The 23,124-nt window shown below is 40.1% G+C and overlaps 1 protein-coding gene and 1 long non-coding RNA gene across 3 annotated transcripts in view; one reads left to right on the top strand and one right to left on the bottom strand.

Annotated features, from left to right (window-relative positions):
- Positions 1-1,649: 1,649 nt before the first annotated feature.
- On the bottom strand, positions 1,650-11,679 carry LOC139703358 (uncharacterized). The gene is made up of 3 exons (XR_011705732.1): positions 10,628-11,679; positions 5,566-5,746; positions 1,650-4,038 (listed from the first exon to the last, which is right to left on the bottom strand). It is a non-coding gene; the product is annotated as an uncharacterized lncRNA (long non-coding RNA).
- A 192-nt stretch (positions 11,680-11,871) lies between these two features.
- The window catches only part of Med14 (mediator complex subunit 14), a 70,418-nt gene continuing 59,165 nt past the window's right edge, over positions 11,872-23,124 (top strand). For both annotated transcript variants that reach the window (XM_027927375.2, XM_027927374.2), the window contains exons 1-3: positions 11,872-12,397; positions 16,913-16,939; positions 19,319-19,424. In XM_027927375.2, the coding sequence (XP_027783176.2) occupies positions 12,183-12,397; positions 16,913-16,939; positions 19,319-19,424 (348 nt within the window). In that variant the 5' untranslated portion in view covers positions 11,872-12,182. The remainder of the gene's footprint in view (positions 12,398-16,912; positions 16,940-19,318; positions 19,425-23,124) is intronic.

The following is a 23,124-nucleotide window of genomic DNA, read 5'->3' as shown; positions in this document are numbered from 1 at the left end:
TGGCGGACACAACATCTTTGTTTTTTTTTTTTTTTGTATGTGGTGCTGAGGATCGAACACGGGCCACACACATGCCAGGCGAGCACGCTACCGCTTGAGCTACATCCCCAGCCCTTGTTTAGTGACTTTTCAAAACCATTTTGGTGAAATCTGTATTCTCTGTCATGTGGCACTGAAGTCTCTGTTGTGTTAGCTTACGGTTAAGTCTTTTTTGGGGAGGGGTACCAGGGATCGAACTCAGGGGCACTGGACCACTGAGCCACTTCCCCAGCCCCATTTTGTATTCTTTTTAGAGACAGGGTCTCACTGAGTTGCTTAGTGCCTTGCTAAGTTGCTGAGGCTGGCTTTGAACTCGAGATCCTCCTGCCTCAGCCTCTTGAGCAGCTGGGATTACAGGCTTATGGTTAAGACTTTTGACAGTGTTTCCTGAAATGCTTAAGTGTCAAAAACAGGAGGAGGAAGAGGGAGAAGAATACACAAACACTCTCCCAGGCCTTGCAGACAGGCTCCGTGTTGGGGTCCTCCTTTAACATTTGGCTAGGCCATTTATAATTTTGGTCTTTCTCTTCACCTCTTGATGGCTGGGAGCCTGATGACCAGCTAGAGGTGAATGTTTAGGATGTTTTCAGAACATGCAGCAAGCTCTGGGCATGAATGTGGCTTTTTTTTTTTTTCTTTTCAGTATTGGGGATCAAACCTAAGGGCAGTGTACCACTGAGCTATAACACCAGACTTTATATTCTTTATTTTGAGACAGGATATTCTAAGCTGCCGAGGCTGGCCTCCCAACTTGTGATCCTCCTGCCTCAGTCTCCCGTGTCACTGGAATTACAGGCCTACACTACCACACCTGTGGCTTTCTTGATATAGAAAGCTATACCTCCTACCAGGTACAGTTGGGAACTTTAAAAGTTCTTATTCCCCCATATATCCCCTTTCCCAATCTTTTCCTACCTAGGTCTTTTGGTCTATTTTTTTTGTTTTGATTGTTGTTCCCTATCCCAGATTGCTACAGTCAATATTTGTGCCTTTAAATGCTTTTTGCAATGGGCTGGGGATATGGCTCAAGCGGTAGCATGCTCGTCTGGCATGCGTGCGGCCCGGGTTCAATCCTCAGCACCACATACAAACAAAGATGTTGTGTCCGCCGAAAACTTAAAAAATAAATATTAAGGAAAAAAAATAAATAAATAAATGCTTTTTGCAAAAGCTGTTCAGGAAGCTACCGTGGGCCTGGGAACACTGTGTTGAGTGAAACACGGGTAGGCCTTGTGCTATCCTTTGAGGAACCAAAGGACAAGTATAAGCCCATCACCACAGATGGGTTGAGAGGATGGCTCATGTTGTCCCTTCTGAAATTAGCACCCTGCAACAGGAGTGTGGATTTTTTGTTGTCCCCATGGCTGCCACCGGCATGGGAGATTTCGGGCAGGTGCTGTCTTACCTCAATGCTTTGGTCTTCACATAGTTGGTTTGAGTAGATTCTGAAGTTCTGCAAAAGTTCACCATGACAGTTTTTCCTAGCTCGTCAGTTGCTTTTGTAGAGGGAGTACCCTACTCTGCAATTTTTGGTGACACCACTTCTTAATATTCTATTTTACTTAAAAAAAAACATATTTACTGTTTTTAGTGATAGTTGAAACCAATACCTTTATTTTATTTATTTACTTTTATGTGGTGCTGAGGATCGAACCCAGGGCCTCACACATGTAAGGTGAGCGCTCTACCACTGAGCCACGACCCCAGCCCAACTTCTTAATATTCTTTCATTTTAATGTGCTTGGACAGAAATACTTAGCTATGTAAAGAAATAATAAAAGGCTTTAACTTTAATTTAAAAATATAATCAGTCTTAGCATATTAAACAAAACAATGTTAATGTTACATTGAAACACGCATTTTAACAAATAGTATCCTTAGGTAACAAATCATATCTGTTTTCTTCCAGACATATTTATATTTTATGTAATTACAATATCATATATAGTCTTGATTATTTTTATCTCTTTTAATCTAAATAATTAACTTCTGTTTTCTCTAAACCAAGAGAAAACCAGGAACCATCTAACTGATTTTCTCTGAGCACAATTTTCAGATTATCTATATAAATTTTAAGGTGGCAAAATGAGCATATGACATCATCCAAAGCACTGGAACATTTTAATGTATACCAGTAAATGTGTACCATTTTATAATACATGCAAATAAGGGTAAATTGAAGCTATGTTTAGTGACCAAAAGCTTTATATATTCTTTTACTTAGAAACTATCCAAATATCCAAAGATTGTCAATGAATTCAGCCTAATATTTAAAATCTTAGCAAAGGTTAACTAAAGATCTGGAAATTACAGTTTTAGCTAACACATTAAACCCTTATGATCTGTAAACTTACAAGAAATTTATAAGCGCCAATCCTTTGAAATGACATCTGTAACTAAAATTTCATTTAGTAAAAAACCATTTTATGTTTGTGATCTTCAATATTCAGTGGAAACAATGATAACTTATTTGATCCACAAATCTAATATAGGATATTTAGGAAGTTTAAATCTTGAGAAGTCTGACTTTAGTTATATCTCAACTAGAACACGGGCTTGCATTAATTTTATAGATTAAAATCAGAAGACATTCTTCTTATCTTGTAAGGATAGTAACAAAGGCTATTACTTAAGCTTATCTGTATTAAAACTGAAACAGTTATTAAATTTTTTCTTTCTCATAAACATCTGAGACTATCTGTAGTAGACAGTGCTAGAATATGCACATGATGGAATACTTTTTCTGATCAATTATTAAAATTTCCCACCGCTTAGGGAAGGTCAGATGGAGGGAGGAGGAGCGGGAGACTGGCACTCCATGTCTGCAATCTCACCGTAACTATTTCCAGTTATTTCTGATTTTTTTTTTCTGCTGCTCCTGGTGCCTAGAAAGCCTGACTGACTTCATCCTAAGGTGGCAATTAGGCAACATAGGAAGATGACCGCAGTTTTTTGCTTCTGCTACCACTTGGTTTCAGTTGCTGGGTGTGGAAGGCTGCTGACCACAAGGAGAATTATTAGGTGGTGAAATTCATGAGCCCTAGTATACACCTACAATGTTCTGCTTGGGCAGTATTAAGAGGACATCCTGAGCAGTGGTGCACGCCAGTTATCCCAGTGGCTGGGGAGGCTGAGGCAGGAGGATCATAAATTCAAAGCCAGCCTCAACAACTTAGCGAGGCCCTAAGCAACTCAGTGAGACCCTGTCTCTAAATAAAATACAAAAAAGGGCTGGGGATGTGGCTCAGTGGTTGAGTGCCCCTGAGTTCAATCCCCAGTACCATAAAAAAAAAAAAAAAAAAAAAAAGGAAAGAAAAGGAAACCCTGCCTCCTGGGTTGTTCAAGTTCTAACACAGTGCTCAGTTAGCCATCACCCATGTGGGTGCAGGTGGCAGAGGCCCTTGTGAAGGGAGGAGAAATAGTGGCCAGTGACTTAAAACAAATGGACTATGTGGCTATGGAAAGAACAAGAACCTGGGCATCTGAGGAAGGAAGGAATACTTTAGTCCCTAAGAGGTGTGGGAGTTGGAGAAGGGGAGTATTTAATGCTTTCTTTTCCCCCTAGATCCAGCCCTGCAGCAGCATAAGACACCCTGTCCCTTGAGTCAGGCAGCAGCTGCAGTTGGTAAGAAGACCCTGCTGCATCCCCATCCTCATTCTGAATACCCTCACACCAGCAGGACTATTCAGCCACTCCTGACACCCTCACAACGCAGAACTGTCTGCCATGCATCACACCCTGCTCCTTCCCAGTGTGTACCAAAACAGCCTTGTTTCGCTCAGATGCGAATGAAGATATGCAGCCCTTGGCCTTGGCTCCTTAGCTGTGGTGCAACTCCTGTGCATGTGGTCTCCGTGGGGGCCTGCTGCATCTCTCCACAAGACATGGTGACACGGGAACCAGAGCCACCTCCCTGATGCCCCTCCCATCTTGTTGTTTACTTTCAGCATCTATCCATGGCAGTTTTACTCCTTGCCAGACTGAGGGGGGTCGCTTCCCTAACAAAGATGGAACAAGGTAAGATGAGATTTTCATTTTTTCAGAGAGAATATAATTGTGCCCTAAATGGGCTCCTTTTCTCTCTCTCTCTCTCTCTTTTTTTTTTTGGTACCAGGGATTGAACCCGGGGGTTTAACCACTGAGCTACATCCCCAGCCCTTTTTTAAATATTTTATTTAGAGACAGGGTCTCACTGAGTTGCTTAGAGCCTTGCTAAGTTGCTGAGGCTGGCTTTGAACTTTCGACCCTCCTGCCTCAGCCTCCTGAGCCGCTTACAGGTTTTACAGGGGGAAGTCCACTTACAGGGATTACAGGTGTGTGCCCCTAAGCCTGGCTCCTTCTCCTTTCTAACAGTGCCCCTCCTTTTCTTCTTCCTTTATTCCCCCATTAGGAATCACTTATTTATAAGATGTTGCATTTTAGCAGTTAGAAAACAGATTATAAATTTGGGTACGTTTTTTAAGAGTTCGTTGGAAACATTCTTTTCCATGCCTAAAACCCAAAGTGTTAAACTATCTGATATCTTTATCTCTTTCATAGCAGTTATAATTGAAGTTTCCTTATAGTCTTCTTTTTTATGTTAGCTTTAAACATTAGAAATTACAAAAATGTTTTAAAATCTGAAACACTGAGTAGATATGTATGAAATGTTGTTCATTAGGAAAGAAAAAAGATCTAAGCTTTTAATTGACTACCCATGCCCAGTCTTGTTTTCAAAAGACTTTACTGTGTATGTCCTCAAATATATAGAAGAGAAAGAATATGAGCCTTCATGTTTTTTAAAAAATATTTCTCTCTTTTTTTTTTAAACCTTTATTTTATTTATTTATTTTTATGTGGTGCTGAGGATCGAACCCAGGGCCTCGCACGTGCTAGGCAAGTGCTCTACTGCTCAGCCCCGACCCCAGCCCCTGAGTTGCCATGTATTTATCATCAACTTGAACAACCGTCAACGCAATAGAAACAGAACAAGATCAACATTTTTCCAATCTTTTTTATCTACTTCCCCCAACATTTTTTCTCAAGTATTTTAAAAGAAACTCCTGGCATTTCATTCCATATAAATATATTAAATATATTAGTCTTATTCTACAAAAGTAATGCAATATAAAAAGAACAATAGAACATCAGCGAAGGAATATACTTGTCCCATTCATTCATCAAAGGCAATAGATGGGTACTAAGCTAAGTGCTGGCTATACTAGAAAGATAATCATGTGAGTACAGAAGATAAAGCCAGGCATGGTGGAGCACACCTATAATCTGGGCAGCTTGGGAGGCTGAGGCAGGAGGATCACGAGTTCAAAGCTAGACTCCACACAATCAAAATGCTGACCAACTCAGTGAGACCCTGTCTTCAAATAAAATACAAAATAGGGCTGGGGATGTGGCTCAGTGGTTAAGTGCCCCTGAGTTCAATCCCTGGTATGCCCCCCCCCCCAAAAAAAATCTAAAAATTCATGGATTATTAGGTGAATAAATAGAATGATAATGATAATGATAATGATAATTTATAAGTCACTTACTGTTTTAAGCCTTTGCAAATGTTAATTCTTTTATTCTTCATGATCATCTTCTGAGGTATATGACTATTATAGATGAGGAAACTGAGACCCAGAGGAGTGAAATAACTTGATGGAAAGAGTTCAGATAGTATGTGGTAGAGCCTGGATTTGAATCTAAGCAGTTTGATTTCAGAGGCTGTGCCTTGAGGGATAAAAACAGGGAATCATTTTAATATTGTGGTAAAAACAATGCTATATGTTCATCAAACCATTTCTTTGCCTTTGTAAGTACACAGACTATTTCCCATCTCCCTAGCCTCCGAGTGGGGCCATGTGACTAACTGGTTAACGGAATGTGGGTGGAGAAGTGGAGACAGGCAGACAGACACACAAACACACACACACACACACACACACACACAAATGCATATACATATTTATTTATTCTGATGGTCATAGAATGATGGCTGCCCAGTATGGTTAAGTTTCTACCTGGAGGAAAGCCTCCTATTAGGCCCATCTTTATTGAACTTTGTGAGCTCAAAACTGTGTTAAGTTATTGAGATTCTGGAGTTTGTTATGACAGCTAGTGTAAATTATACTAATACAAACATTAATTTAAATGTTCTAAAATGATCAAATATTTAAAAAATATTGAAACATACAGAATACATTAAACAATCATATCTCTATCCCCAGATCTAACAGATAGCAAAAAAGGTCATATTTTCTTCATGTTTTTCTTGAAGAAATCCATTGCAGCATATGTTAAGAGAAATAAGCCAGACTCAGAAAGTCAAGAGTTGTATGTTTTCTCATATGTGGAAGCTACAGAGGAAAAAAGAAATAAAGGGAGGGTCTCAGGAAATTAGAAGGGAGACTAGTACAGTAGAGCAAGGGGAGACAGGGAAGAAAAGGGGAGGGCTGGGAAATCAAAGTGACCCATCATGCTATATACCTGGATGAATATCTCACAATGACTCCCACTATTATGTGTCACTATAAAATTAATAAAAAATAATTTAAAATTCCATTAGCTGACTAGTAACTGCTAACTAATAAAGCACCACCTCATCCCTTACCCCTTCCTAGAAGTAACTACAATCTTGAAGGTGGTGTATATTATCCTCATCTAGATTTATACTTCAATATATTATAGATAGTGTTTTATGTGCTGTGAAAGTATAGAGTGGTATCAAAAGAGATTGCATGTTTCATTCAGAATTTGTTTTATTTTGGGACTGGGGATTGAACCCAAGGGTGCTTAACCACTGAGCCACATCACCAGCCCTTTTTATTTTGAGACAGGATCTCATTAAATTGCTTAGGGCCTCGCTGAGGCTGGCTTTGAACTTGTTATCCTCCTGTAAGCCCAAAACGCTGGGTTTGCAGCTAGCCAGTACTGGTTTTTAGATGTATTCACATGGTGCAAGTAGCTCTAATTCATTTTAACACTGTACAAATATACTAATTTAATCATTCATTCTTTTTTTAAAATTTTTTTTTAGTTATAGATGGACACAATATCTTTATTTTTATTTATTTATTTGTATGTGGTGCCGAGGATCAAACCCAGGCCTCATGCATGCAAGGTAAGTGCTCTACCACTAAGCTACAACCCCAGCCCTCATCTGTTCTCTTACTGAGGCAGTTAAGATAATTCATAACTGTTTGTTTCTACCAAGAGGGCTGCGATGGACTTTCTTGGCATATGACAATATAATATCTGAGGGTTTTTTTTTTTTTTTCATTTAAGCTGATACTTGATGAATGAGAAGTCATCCATGTGAAGAGCCAGGAAACAAGCTGTTTAAGCATCTGGATCAGAAGACAGGCCCTAAGGTGAAAGGGAATGGCAATGACCAGACAGACTCAGTGAGATCCTAGTGTAGTGAGTGAGAGAAACAGGGGCAGGAGACGGGGGAGAAAGGAGAAGCAGAAAAGGGCTGCTCTGCTAATAGCTTTAGAGGTCACAGTAAGAAGTTTGATTTTTTTTCTAAATGCAAAGCTATTAAAGTGTTCTTGTTTTTTTATGTTTGTCAGACCATGTCCCAACATTGTAAATTCCTTCCCTCAATTCACAATGAATATAGCATCTAGCATCTGTTATATGAATGCATTTACTGCTTTTGCTCTCTGTTTTGGAGAAATTGCAACATATTCTAAAAAGAAAAAAAAATACTTTTCAATTCCTTCCCTACCCTTTTGTGTCTGAGCAGCAGCATTTATATATTTCAAAATGAAACCATATGTATCCCAATTTCATTTTTCCATCAAAAAGACTTAAAAGAAATGCCTTTTCTCCCCCAGTCCATGTTGTGTAATCAATTTGTTTTCTTTTGTTAAAATCCAATAGATTTCATCAAAGATCTAAAGCACGTAGATCGATTCGGGAGCTGAGAAAATATACTGCTAGTCCTGAAACTGAGATGTGACAGAATCACAGGACGCCCAAACAAAGGAACTGAAAAATGTGAATGAAAAAAGTAAGTAACTCTCTTACAGTGCCAAACAGTAGTATAGACTTTCAAGTGACAAATTAGAAATTATTTCCAAATGCGGGTCATGCCTTTAGTAACTTAGCTCAACATGCTAACATTTCCTCTCCTTCCCCATTCATTTCGTTTACTAGCCCTCTGTATATCTGCCAAGTGGTTACGTTGGAGTATCTAGGAGACAGAGGTATCATTCCCCTTGGGAGCTTTCATTTACTTTATCTACCTGATCTTCAATATTAAAGCAGAGTAAGGTTCACAAGTCCTATTACTGTATTTTCAACCTATTTTCCTTTAAGCCATCCTTTTTTTTTTTTTTTTGGTACCAGGGCTTGAACTTAGGGGCACTTAACCACTGAGCCCCATCCCCAGCCCTATTTTGTATTTTATTTAGAGACAGGGTCTCACTGAGTTGCTTAGCACTTCACCCTTGCTGAGGCTGGCTTTGAACTCATGCTCCTCCTGCCTCAGCCTCTGGAGCCACTGGGATTACAGGCGTGTGCCACTGCCCTTGGCTTAGGTCATCTTTTTTGACAATGAGTACTTACTAATTTTTAAAGATACCTATTCAAAAACAGAAATCTCAATAATCTATAATTGATGTGGATGAAATTTTCTTTTTTCTAAAACAACTTCCCCATCCACTGATTTTTTTTCCCCCTTTACTTACAAGTTGGTCATACTCTTTCTAGGTAGAAACACACTGCTAAATAGAATGACTACCAAAATGCAAGATGTAGATTTGTGTTTATACAATAAGGCAGAGTTAAAACCCTATCACACAGAATCAGAGTTTCAGTGTTAGGAAAGACTTTTAGGATCACCTTGCACAATTACCTATTTTTGGTGTATATGTGACAACCCCCCACCTGATTCCCATATTGGGGATTGAACCTAGGGGTGCTCTGCCATTGAGCTATACCCCTAACACTTTTTATTTTTTGAAACAGGGTCTCATTAAGTTGCTGAGGCTGGCTTGAACTTACTGATCTTCCTGCCTCCGCCTCCCAAATTGCTGGGATTATAGGTATGTGTTACCCTGCTTGGGAGACAACCAGATTTCTTAAGTGAAGTCAAAATCCTTTTTCAGAAGGGAGGGAGAGAGAAGGACGGAGAGGGAGTGAGACAGACACAGACAGAGATACTGATACAATGAAACAAGTCAAAACTGCACAAGAGATGGTCCAGTTCTACTTAACATAAAATTTTTGTTTATTCCCCATGCAAATTAAAACTACAATGAGGGCTGGAGTGGTGGCTCAGTGATAGAGTGCACGCCTAACATGCACAAGACACTGGGTTCGAACCTTGGCACCACATAAAAACAAACTAATGTATCCACCTAAAATTAAAGATACATAAATAAATAAATGTTTAAAAAAAAAACCACAATGAGATACCTTAATCTGTTAGAAGGGCTAGTAAACAAAAACAAAAACAAACAAACAAACAAAAAAAAACAAAGAAAAATGCTGATGAGGATATAGAGAATAGGGAGCTCTTGTAAACCCTTGGTGGTAATGCAAATTAGTATGGCTATTTTGGAAAACAATAGGGAGATTCCTCAAAAAACTAAGAAAATTGCCATATGATCTCGAAACCCCACTTCTGAATATATATCCAAAGGAATTGAAATCCCTATGCGAAAGAGATGTGTGTTTGTTGCAGTGTTACAGTAGCTAAGATTTAGAAACAACCTAAGTGCCTGTTACTAAATTAATGGGACTTTTAAAAGGTTGTATACTGTAACAATACAATCATCTTTAAAAAGAATGAAATGCTGTCACTTGCAACATAGATGATTCTAGAGGATACCACCTTAAGTGAAATAAGCCAGGCACAGAAAGACAAATGTCTCATGATTTTTACTTGTATGTGGTATCTAAAAAAGTCCAAGTCAAGTAGAAAGAAGAATAGTGGTTACCAGAGACTGAGGGCAGGGGAAAGTGGGCAGGGAAAGGAGTATTGTTGTACAAAGGGTACAAGTTTCAGTTAGACTTAGGAGGGGAAGAATAAGTTCTGGTGATCTATTGCACAGCAAGTTGACTATAGTTAATAACAATGTATAGGGCTGGGGTTGTAGCTCAGGTGGTAGAGTGCTTGCCTTCCATGCACAAGCCCTAGATATAATCCCCAGCACCACACACAAAAAGAACAAACAACAACAATGTATGGCTCAGAATTGTTAGAGTGACTTTAAAATGTTGTCACTACAAAAAAAAAAAAAAAAGTGAGGTGATGGTATGTTAATTAGTCTGACTTCCTTATTCCACAGTGTATACATACACTGAAACATCACTTTGTATCCTACCAATATATACAGTTATTCATCCATTAAACATGAAAATAAAATTTCAAAAAACTTTGCTCCCTAGGGGTAGCTTGCCTAGGGATTAATGATAGTCTCTGCCCTGCAGTCACAGCACTTGTAGGGGCTATAGATAATCCTAAAACATTTTAAGTACCATAGTGATACATGTAAATGTGCTTTAGGCCCACAAAGGAAGGAGAAGTGATTACACTGGAGGTTAAACCTTCAAAAGACAAGTGAAAGGCTTTCAAGAGTAAAGAATTAGCCGGCACAATACCGCGGTTCTGGTCCTGTAGTCTCAGTCACTCAGGAGCCTAAGGTGGTAGGATTGCTTGTGCCTTGGAGTTCTAGGCCAGTCTGGGCAATGTAGGGAGGCCCCATCTCAGTAAAAAAAAAAAAAAAAGAAAGAAAGAAAATAAACTATTAGGTATATCTATAATGCACTAATAAAAGGAAAAGAAACAATAAAATGAGAGTATCTTAACTGTAGGAAAAACAGCACCAGCTTTGCTTACACCTTAGGAGTTGCAAAAAGATGTCAGTAAAGGATCAAAACAATTGACACTTTTAACAGTTAATGTCTATGTGACTACACATTAGAATCCTTTGGGAAATCAATCCCTGAGTCCAGACCAATTACATGTAATCTATGGGGTTGGAACCCAGAAAAACTGCTTTTTTCTTTTTTTTTTTTCCCTTTTTTTGAGAATCATCATTTTAAAGCAGGGGCGAAATAGTAAACGTGGATTTTGACGCGGAAAACTCCCGGTTAGGAATAGATTCAGTGAAAGCCCTTGGTAGGCAGGGTAGCTATTTCAAGAGCAGGGACAGAAGCGGGAGCCCGCCGCAGAGGATTTAAGGGCTGTTTCTGTGCTGCACTAGGGATCTGCGTGGCGGTAACCGGCTCAGCACCCGCCCCACTCTATTAAAAGTAGGTGATTTCGCGGGGTGACTCTGTCCCTACCCCGAATCATGTCTGCTATCACATTTTCCCACAGTTTAAAAAAAAAGAAAAAGGACAATACGTCTCTCTCCCACGCAACACGCCTAGGACGTCTGTAGGAGGAGCAAAGGCCTGAAAAAAAAAAAAAACACTCGCGCGCTGCCACTCCGTTTTCTTTGCGATTCCAAAGCCACAACTCACGAGCTTCCAGGGTCGACCTCCACGGTCGTGTTAGGAGCCCACTTAGGGAGTGATGAGCGACCCCTTAGGGCAAACTGCTGTCTTTAAGACCCTGGGTGGGGAGCGGGGGGCGAGGGTAAGGGCTGGGTACTGACGTTCGCGGTGACGCGGCCCGCTCGGCTCTCACTCCGGCTTCCGGCTGTACGCGGTCCCTTTTCCGCTCCCCCCCCCCACGCGCCTGCCCCGCCCCACTCCCACGCACCCCCCTACCCCCCACCCCCCACCGCCACCAAGCGCTACCGCGCAGGACAGCGGGGAGAACAGTCACAGGTTGTTATCGGAAGGCCCCCTGCAGGTTCCCCTTCCGCTCTGTCTAAAGACTTCCGCTTTGGGCCGTCAACATGGACGCTACTGCTGCCGGGTGCAGCGGCCTCTGAGCCATCGCGGAGGTGCAGCTTTTCTGCGGCGGCGGTCCCCCTTCCCCGCCCTCTCTGCCTCCCCCCGCCCCTCGCTCCCGTCTCTGGAGCCGGCGGGCTCGTCGCTTCATGGGGGCGGGCTTCTGTGGCCGGCGCAAGGCTTCCTGTTCTGAGGCTGCCCGGCTGTAAGCGGCGGCGACTCTGCCCGCGCCTGCCTCGGCGCGGTGACCGAGGGCCCGGGAGGTCCACGGGCCGCATCTTGGCCGCTGCACTAAGCCCGACCCTGCGTCGCTATGGCCCCAGTGCAGCTGGAAAACCACCAGCTGGTCCCGCCGGGAGGCGGCGGCGGGGGCAGTGGCGGCCCGGCGTCAGCCCCAGCTCCTCCTCCTCCAGGAGCCGCCGTGGCGGCGGCCGCTGCGGCTGCGGCTAGCCCCGGCTACCGATTGAGCACCCTCATCGAATTTCTGCTGCACCGGGCCTACTCGGAGCTCATGGTGCTGACCGACCTGTAAGTGCCGCCAAACCCACGCCTGCTCCCCAGCCCCCGCTTCCCGCCCAGCCGACTGAGGGTTGCGCCTCCCTTTTCCCCGAGAGGCTGCCGTTTTCTCCACTGGGCTGGCTGCTTAGTCTAGAATTTTTGAACTCATGGGGTGCAGGGGAGGTGGAGAAGCTTTGTATTGGGGGGTCTTTCTCGATGGAGACTTGGCTCATTTAGCGTGTCGTTACACTGAAGCTGAAGATTGTCTTTGGGATTTTTGTCTGAGTTCCCAACAGAACTCTATTGATTTCTGGCTGAAAGCTTTTTAGCCCAAAGCCCAAGATCACAGTGTAGTATTTAGGAATACATAATATTCATACTTTAAAAAAAAACTCCCAAAGACAGGAAATCTTTCATATCTGGATGATACATTTTAAATAGAGGTTGTAATTGCTTCTGTTTAAACGCAGGAGATATATTGTGTTTAAGGTAATTCATCGTTCAGATGCAAGTTTGTGTGTGTGAGAAACATTTGAGAATGTTTGAGTCTTTATGAATTTAGTCAAAGTAAAAAAAAAAATTTGTAACCAGCCTGCTGCTGTTATTTCACCTAGTTACCTATGAAAAGCCTTGGGGCTCGATTAGGGTGTTAATCCCTTCAGAATAGGATCAGAATACACTAATGATTCAGTGCATGAAGAAAAGGCATTATAAAATTTGGGGGGCTCTTTTACATCTTTTACCCCAGGTTCAGAAAAGGTAAGTCAGAGAAAAAAAAAAAAGAAGAAGAAAGATAGTTTTGATCTAGATTAATTTTTTAATCTATTGTAAGACATCAGGGTTTTCAATTACATTAGTGTGGAGATTTTAGGTTGTACAGTGTCACAGTAATTTGTTACTGGAGACTTAAAATATTTGTTTGCATGTCACTAAAGAAATTAGAATGGGTTCCACTGACTCCTGTGAAACGTCATTCTCAGTTTTGATGTACTTCATTGAATGAGACGGGAAGAAATCTAAAGATAAAAGAAATCTACCCCTGTCTAATGAGAAATTTAAATAGCTGTCACGATTGGGAATTCTTGCAGTACTTTACTCCTCTGCACTGATTATTGTTGAATTTCATAAGAATTCAAGAGTGTCCATGAGACAATTGGATGTATGTGAAGGTCACCTGTCTTATGTATAGCTGTGAAGAAAATGGTGAGGACTGCTGCCATCAGTAATTGTGTAATTCGTTTTTCCATAGGAGATTTGGAGAGATTCCTTGAATTATATTGTTTTGTTTTTATTATTTTAAAACTTGGTTTATGAAGAAGAAACATCTGTTTTATTGCTGTAGAATAAGTATATAGGTATAGTATGTTGATGTGTGCCCCCCACACCCAGCCCAGCACAGACATCTCTGTTGAACTCCAGATTATATGTCCAGATACCTACATTTCAGTATCTAGTGGGCATTTCAACATATCAAGGCCAGATTCAAACTCCTGATTCTACTTGACATCTCCCCTCTATCTCAAAACCTTTTCTTTCTCAAAGAATACATTCTTTCTGTTGTTGCTCCGGCCAAAAATTTTAGAGTAATTCCTGGCTCCTCTTTTTTCATATCCCATCCCCAGGGTACATCAGCAAGTCTTCTCTCTCACTTTGGAATCCCACCACTTCCCAGTGCTGTTTCACCAAGTGTTGGTCCAAGCCACCCAGTCTTCAGCCTGTGCTCTGCGGTAGTCTGCTTGTTGGTGTCTTTCCTGCCCTTGCCCCTCTAGTTTCTTCTCCACAAAATAGCTGAGATGATCCTTTTAAAACTTACCTGATCAGAACCCTCCAGTGGTTTCTCATCTCACTTAGATTAAAAAAATTTTTATAATCACCCTCATAGAGAGTGCCCATAAAGTTTATGATCCAGCAGGACACTTTTGAGCCTAAAGGCAGGTGGCATTAATAGTGGTGTCAGAACAGCAAACAACCAGGATTATCTTGTGCAAACCAGGACATGTGGACATGTGGTCATTTCCTTTTATTTCTTTTTTTTAGTACTGGGGATCAACCCCCCTCCTCCCACCTGGGCGCTTTACCACTGAGCTACATCTGCAGTCCATTTGCTTTTTTATTTTGAGACTTAAGTTGTTAGTCTCACTAAATTGATGAGGCTAGCCTCTAACTCACAAGATCCTCCTGCCTCAGCCTCCTGAGTCACTGGGATTACAGATATACAACTCTGGATCCAGCCCCTCATTTTCCTTTTAAGGCCCTGCATGATCTGTGCCTTTTTTCTCTTATGCCTTTAATTCATGTCCTAATACTGTCATCATGGAGCCTTTGCTCTTCCCTGAGAAATCTGTGTGATTTGCCTTCTCATTTCCATTCGGTTTTAGTTCACATATAACTTATCAGAAAGACTGCCTTTCACTACCCATTAAAATAGTATTCTGCACCTTCATGCTGTTCTTTCTCTGTGCTGGGTGCTTTTAGTTTTCTCTACAGGACTTATTGTCTCCTGACATTATTATTACATGGTACTCTCTCCTCTGGTCACTGGAATGTAAGCTCCTTATGGAGAGAGATTTTGACTTGTTTTCTACATTCCCCAGGGCCTAGAATAATGCCTGCACATACTCGGGTCTTAACTAAGTATTTCTTGATTTAGTGCATGAATAACTGAATTTTTAGAATTGTCATTGCAAACCTTGGAGAATGTGATGGGAGGAGTCATTGTTGCTCTTGATACATAGGTATATAAAATAACTTTCTTCATTTTTGATTTGTGTTAGAGAACTTACTGTGAAGGTGCCTAAATACTGTGTTTTCCCTTGTTCCAGGTAAAAACTCTTGGGGTTAATGTATTATGTATAGCCAGTGTTCTAGTAGAAGGGTCTTTAGGGACACAGTTACTTATTTTGTAACACTTGATGCTAGACTGTGAACTATTGAAGGTAAACTGGACAGCCTTGGTTGGGCTTTGGCCCCACATTTCTGTTTGTTTTTTTTTTTCCTTCTGCTAATCCACCCCCACCCCCAACAGATATGTTCACATCTTAGAGTTTACTCTCTGCTTTGACTTTTGTAGGGAATTAGATTTCTCTCTCTCTCTTTTAAAGACTTTTAGAATCAGAAAATGCTAGGATCTAAGTCATGTAAAATTGTCTGATTGCACTTTGGGGCAAATAAGTTCCTTTGCCTTACTTCTTCCAACATTTGCATTTTAAGGCTTTTACCCCAAATGGTGGATTTCTTTTCATAAAGGAATTTTAAATAGATTAGAAGGCATTGGGGGGGAAGAGGAGGCAGGCAGCAAAGCCTGTCCATTGTCCTTGAAATGACAGCACCTCTGATGTGAGATGATCCTTTTAGGGTCTCTGGGGCAGGTGGGAGGAGCTGGAACAATGGTTCCTGTTCTTTCTACCCCCAGAGGATCTTCTCTTCCTCCCACCCCTACAGACAACCATCCTTCTCATTTTCTTTCTCTCTTGAGGACAAGGGCTGTGGCTTCTCAAGGACTGCTTGTCAGCAGCTTTTGCATGTAAAGGAATTTACCAGTGGTGCTTTAGTTTGCAGTCTCCTAATAGGGCCTTTATTTCTCCTTCATCCCTTGGTCTGCTGGCCTTTCAGCCCCTCCCTAGTTCCCTCTGTGGCTTTGATCATAGCTTCTGCTTCCATTCCACTGTTTTCCCTAAGAATAGTAGAACTGACAAGCCAGAGCTCATTTTAATCGTTCCCTTCCTTGCATCTTGAACCTTTGGAAATGGTTTTAGTTTTTCTGATCCTGTGGCACCTGGGTGGGAGAGAACCTTAGTGACTAGGTGTATATTCTTCAATATCTGACAGTTGTGGGATAGGTATAAGAATTATTCAGGCTGCTGAGTCTCAGACCATGGGAATAGAGGTTAACAGAATATGGCAATTCAGGAAGCTGAGGAGGACCTTTCTAAACATCAGTAGATGTGAATATTAAATGGTATAATTTGTCAGAGAAAAAGTTGACATTAGTGCTGGCTCTCAATACTGGAGAACTAGCAAAAGGAAATCAAAACTCTACTGGAGCTGTTTTAAAGTGGTTAGATCTTTTCATCTAACCACTATGCAATGTCATCATTAAACCCTTGACACTGACCCATTTACATGCTTAGCTTCCAGTTTTGCCCCCCATAACAAAACATGGAAGGATTATTGCTCAGAACCAGAGTGTAGGTATTGGGGGGCTGGCAACCAAGTAGTACTTTTGCATCTGTGATTTTTTTGGTCTTCAAAAATATTTTTTCTGACTCTCTATGATATAGTGTGCTGATGTGAGACTTGGCTTTTAAAAAATGTTTGAGGTTTATGTAATGCTTCTTGAAGCATTTTGATTGGAGAGAAATATTCCTCCATTGTTTTTTTCCCTTATAGTCATATTGCTGGAAGCTTATGGCCACATGAGCCTGTAGTAGCTGGGTACCCAGGCTTTCTAAAACACTAAAGGTATTTAATAGTATCAGAGTAAAGGCCATTGTCACATTTCAATGAAGGTATGCATATATTTAATCAATTTTTTTTTCTTCTTAGATTGCCAAGAAAATCTGATGTGGAAAGGTAAGTATAAAAACCTGAAATCTGCCTCTTTATTAATCTATCTGTGGGTGTGGATATGTGGGTATTGCTGGTATAGGGCTGAGGATTGGAAACCTAGGACCATTTGTTTAGGAGTAGCAGGGATGTCATCATCTCATTCTCAACAATATTCATCTGTGAGACGAGTTCTAGATTTTTTGTTCTACAAACCTTTGAGTGACTGACCTGATCAAGTCCCTGAGCAGGATAGGAAGATGTAGACGATAATAGTCTGCAATGGAAGAAGCTGGGGGTCATACCGATTTAAGAATTTGGTTGCTAATTTATCTTTGCTCTAATGATGCAATTTGGTATCTTCAGAGAATTGATACTTGCCTCCTGCTATTGCTGTTTTATAGTTGAGAAAATTTTGGTTCAATTGAAGTTAGGGGCTTAAGACTTAACTACACACTAGTCTGTTTGCATAGGCCAAAGGAACAAGACAAATTAAGATTTTAAAGAAATCATGTGATGGGAATTTACATTGTGGCTATAGTAAAGGTGGCTTGATTATATCTTGACATTACTTATACTCCTTGGTTGGTTTTTTTAATACCAAGTCACTAGGGAGGATTTGAACATTTATTAATGTCTACACTCAAATGCCAACACCAAGTGTCCTTTTTTGACAGAATTAGACATAGGTAAAGAGGTGAAAGAGACAATTGAAACTTACTTGTGTTATGGTTTAGCTGGTCAATTTCAAAGGACAGAAGGTTTTGTCTGTTGTGGGGTGAAGGGACACTGGGCCTTTGGAAATTGGCTCACATTCCTTATCGCTGAGACCCTGGTTCAGAAAACCAAACCACATTGCAATAGTTTACAAGAAGGGACTTCTTCTTTCTAGTAGAGGAATGTATTTAGGAAATCAAATTAATAATATGCAAATCTGTTTGCTCTGGGAGAGGAGCAGAGACCTCACATCCCCTGTAATTCATTGCTGAGTTAAAGTGACACTACAGAGGCTCCTAGCTCTCAGGTGGCTGCCAGATCTTATTGGGGGGGATTATGGGGATGGAACCCCGGGTTTCATACATGCTAGGCAAGCGCTGTACCACTGAGCTACATCCCCAGCTCTGCCAGATCTTCATGTGCATTTAACACTTTTGCTGTGTCTCTCTTGTCAGCGATGCTCTGCTTGTTTTTTTCCATAATCTTCATAGACATTAGCAAAGAGTCATTGCCAAGTTGTCCTTGATTTTTCTCTATATAGTGCCACCAATCAAGTTGTTGGCTGATCTCAAGGAATCCTTTCAGGTTGGTTGTGGGCTTCATATGCTCTTGGTAGCAGTTTGACTCTGTAGCCTTTAGTCAGGATTATACTTAAGCAAAAGCTTATTTCGGTACATTTCATCATGGTGAAATGCAGAGATGTAGTTTGCAGAGATGCAGAGATGTAGTTTGGATTTGTAGGTCATTGAGGGAAGTTGGTATTCTTCTGGGTGCTGCCATTAGTTCTGGCATCTTGAGTATTTTTTTTTTCTTTAAGTGTCTTAAGGTAAGCCATCAAAGATATGATTATCCGTTTCGTAGCTGCCTTGAAGTTGAGAAGTCTTGCTAACGCACTGATTGACAACGTAAAGCTTTTAGTGAATCTCTAAGACTAAGAATGTTGGGAGAAAAAGCGTAGAGATGGGTATAACATAAAAATAGATATGAACTGCATGTATGAATATGGTGTAATGGATCCCTCTGTTATGTATAATTAGAATGCACCAATTAAAAAAAGAAAAAAAATAGATATAAACATACCTTCTACTTTGTATTTTTATTACTCAACATACTCTCTTTGACTTGGCTTAAATAATTTAATTCTGTGTTTACCCACTAAAATTCATTTGATAAAGGGTTGTCCAGTTCTTTATTCAAATTTTTAAATCTTGCTTTTCCAAGATGGGAAATTGGCCCTTGCTTTTGTAGAAAGAGTAATAGTTTCAAGCTTTGGTAAAAATGTATTTCAATTCCCTGCTCTTATCAAAAAGGTTACTAACTACTAATTTCAGCTAGGAAGTTAGTTACATCAAACGCCTAATTTGATTCCCTCTATGATGCAGTTAACTTCTACTACCATATATCCGTGAATTTAGTATGTTTTAGAAACAGCTTTTATTGCAGTATGAAATTGATTTTAAAAAGTGATTTATTGCTAAAACATCCTATTGGGTTTATTACTGTGAGGTCAAAAAATAAAGTATATATAGGTGGCATACAAAATGTGATAATTCATATTTGGATAAATATTTAGGAGTTTCGTTTTGTTGTAGTGGTTGTAAACACAGATAGATTTTTTTTTAGCTCAGATGAAATAAATTTGTGGAATATCCATTATAATATATTGGTTTTCTGAAAATTCTTTTATAGGAAAATAGAAATAGTACAGTTTGCTAGCCGGACACGCCAACTCTTCGTTCGATTATTAGCTTTAGTAAAATGGGCTAATAATGCTGGCAAAGTGGAAAAATGTGCGGTGAGTTAAACTTTTGGTTTTACTTTGTATGAAAAGCTTTGAATGTTATAGTAAACAGTTGCTAATTTTAGCTTCAATACTTCTTATTTAAATGACATCACCTTCATAAGTAATCATATTTCTCTAGGATAATGTACAGTGGATTTCTTTGGAAACCTAGTATTTTCTTTGGACACTTGATCAGAAGAGTAGGAGGTATTTGGAGACATCATTACATAAACAGCTTTAAATATGAGATTGGAACTAAAGAGGGGAAGTTGTTAGCTTAAATTTTGTATTTTTAGAATTTGTAAAGATTTTCCTTAAATTTTGCTTATTGATTTTTTACAGTCAAATCATAAATATTTATTTTTCTCCAAAAATTTCAATTTATATACTGTCTCACAAAAGAAGCTAGTCTTTGCTACGGTAGAATGAGACAGACATTATGACCCTACATACATGTATGATTACACTACTGTTGTGACTCTGCCAGAGGAATGAGAAGTTGTTCTCCATTTGTGTACAGTGTGTCAAAATGCATTCTACTGTCATGTATAACTAATTAGAACAAACAAAACAAATCAAATACAAAAAACACAAAAGCTAGTCAGTCCTTCCTGCTAGTATGCAGGTTTATTTCCTTTCCCCCTCTCCTAACCCTTACTCTTTTAAACTGTCCCTCAGGCAGCAGGCATTGATGAGTGATGTCTATCTAAATTACTTACCTTTAGCTCCAGACTTAGGTAGCCACATGTCAGGAGATTTGTTCAGTTTTTTTTTTTTTTTTTAAATTTTTTTTTAGCAAAAGACTATTCTCATCCTAGAGAATGTTAGAGATGCTTCCTTTCATCTGGTTGATGTAATTTCTTATTGTCCAATTGCACTCTTCCTCCTTTGTTCCTCACTCAAGAAGAATACATGAGCTGGGTGTGATGGTACACACTACTTGAGAGGCTAAGTGAGGAGGATCACAGGTTTAAGGCCAGCCTTAGCAACTTAGTGAGACCCTCAACAACTTAGTGAGACCTTGTCTCAAAATAAAAATAAAAAAGTTATGTGGATGTAGCTCAGTGACAAAGTGCCCCTGGGTTCCATCTTCAGAATCAATTAATCAATAAGAAAGAATATATGAATAGAAATGTGTACAAGGAAGGACTTTTCAGGTAATCCTGAATTCACTGATTTCTCAACCTAAGTCATTAGCTCATATTAGTTTTGTTATCAGTGGTAAATTATTTGTATTTGGCAACTGATTTCAGGTCCATAGTGATTCTTTGGTTGAGAACTACTGAAACAGAATAGAATGAGGGGATATATGCAGACAGGATTCCCTAAGTTAGTTATGAATACTGGACATGAGGTAAGAAGTGCCATGGTTAAGAGCCTTTTTTGACCCTAGATGGTCTTTTTTAGAAGGGCCAATTCAGTATATACCCCAGGGTACTATTGTGAGAATTAACAAACAATAATGGAAGGGTAAGAACTAGGCTAGTCCACAAAGTGTTAGTTATATCCAATGATCCACAGGCCACACGGTTATAATCCTGCTTTGAGTTCTGGGGTACATTTATCATCTTCAGTCCTTGGGTGCAGAGGTTTCTCAAGCACTGTTCAGAAGTTCACACATCATGTGTCCTCCACCAAAGCCCATACAGGCCTATAAAGGATTACGTTCTTGGGAGAGTGATTTCATCTTCTCCTTCCATGTCATCCTTCCATTATGCCGCTTGAGTGAATTTTATGTTTAGGCTTCAGTTTCACTTATGTGGTGGGCAGCTTTTGAAATGGCTCCCGTGATCCTTTCCTCTAGATATTCATGCCTTTGCATGATCCCCTCCCCTTGAGAGTGGCCTGTGCCTAGTAACTTGCTTCATTCATGAAATCTTTCAGTGTCTTCATCTTGAACTTCCCAGCCTTCAGGAGTCAGTCCAGGTTGGCTGACTCCACAGCTCTGGGCCCAGGGTGACGCAGAGCATCATGGTGGAAGGACATGGCAGAGGCAAGCTGCTTGGTTCCTGACAGCCAGGAGGCAAGAGAGCTGCTTATTGATTCTTGACATCCTTGTGAGAATGGCAGAGTTGGTATTTTCTCCATGTTGTATAGATGAGGAGATGAGGTTTCTAGAAGATACTAGAAATTACGTGGCTTCTTCAAGGTCATAGAGCTGATAACAGCATTTATCTGTTCATTTGTTTATTCACCCATCTATTATCCAAACCTCTATTGAATATGAGTTATAGGGCACAATCCTTGTCTTCAAGAAGCTCCTGTTTTTTGTGAGGTGGGTACCGGGGATTGAACTCAGGGGCACTCAACCACTGAGCCCCATGCCCAGCCCTGTTTTGTATTTTATTTAGAGACGGGGTCTCATTGAGTTGCTTAGCACCTTGCTTTTGCTGAGGCTGGCTTTGAACTCACGATTCTCCTGCCTCAGCCTCCTGAGCTGCTGGGATTACAGGTGTGTACCACCACACCCGGCCACTCCTAGTCTTTTGATGATTGAGCCACTCACTCGAATTTTGACAAGTGACAAGCAGTGAAGTATGCCAAAGATGCTAAGATCTACCCACCCCAAAAGTTATAAGCTATTTTCAAGAAGTGTTGAGGAAAGCCATCAGTAGGGAATCATTTTTTGTTTTTGTTTTCTTTTGGTTTTGGTACAAAGGATTGAACCCAGGGGTACTTTACCATGGGCTATATCCCCAGTCGTTTTGTTTTATTGTTTATTTTTAGAAAGTCTTACTATGTTGCTGAGGCTAGCCTCAAATTTGTGATCTTCCTGCCTCAGCTTTCCAAATTGCTGGGATTATAGGTATGTACCACCGTGCCTGGGCAGTAGGGATCTTGTGCGATCTCATTGAGCTCATAGCTTGGGGATGTTGGTGTGGTGTTAACAGATGAGGCACATAATTGTTCCTGTTTTATTTCCATCACTCCTAATGAGGAGAATGGAGTTCATATTAGAAAGGGTAAAATAATTATCATAAAACAAATTAAGTCCCTGAAGTAATGAGAGCAATTTACCCACTTTAATTGAGGTCAGCTCTCCAGGCCCAACTCTGCAAAGCCAAGTAAACTTCTGGCTGTTGTCAGTTATATTTGGAAAGTGAGCAAAATGGGGATATGCTCTAAGTTTGACAATGATGCTCAAATTCCTTTTTTTTTCGCCATTCAAGTACGTATTGACATTGTAAAATGTTACCAGTTTTCATAGGTTAAAGTAGAAAAACAGCTTTACATTGGTTAAGTTATATTTAAGGGATTTAAAAATTCTCTTAAGTTTATAGGGCTTCCTGGATAAGTTAAAATTAGCAGCTAACTAGTATAGAGGTACCACAGTAGTTTATTTTTAGCACCCTGACAAGCTAAGTTGAAAATATTTTTATAGCAGTTTTTATATTTGTAAATCTATATGGGGGTTTGCCTGTTCCAGAAAATACTACTTCAGAAAGAAATCCACACATAATTTTTGTATATGTGTTTCTGCATATAATTTTCCTGACATCTCACCTCAGTATTAGCCTGCTGGGTTTGCTTATCCTTTATTTCACTGGATTTCCTTATCATTAGACATAGAACTTATATGAAAGTTGCCAGAATGAAAGGAGAAAGGAAGTTATGAAGAAATTGAGAATTCTAAATTCTAGAATATAGATTCTTCTCCTTTTTCTCTTTTTTAAGCTTAAAAGAAAAGACGCCAACCCTGATTATCATTGAA

Source organism: Marmota flaviventris, chromosome X, assembly GCF_047511675.1.
Source record: "Marmota flaviventris isolate mMarFla1 chromosome X, mMarFla1.hap1, whole genome shotgun sequence".
Taxonomy (NCBI): Eukaryota; Metazoa; Chordata; class Mammalia; order Rodentia; family Sciuridae; genus Marmota; species Marmota flaviventris.
The sequence above is the reverse complement of the archived record's forward strand: the minus strand, read 5'-3'. Positions and strand labels throughout refer to the sequence as shown.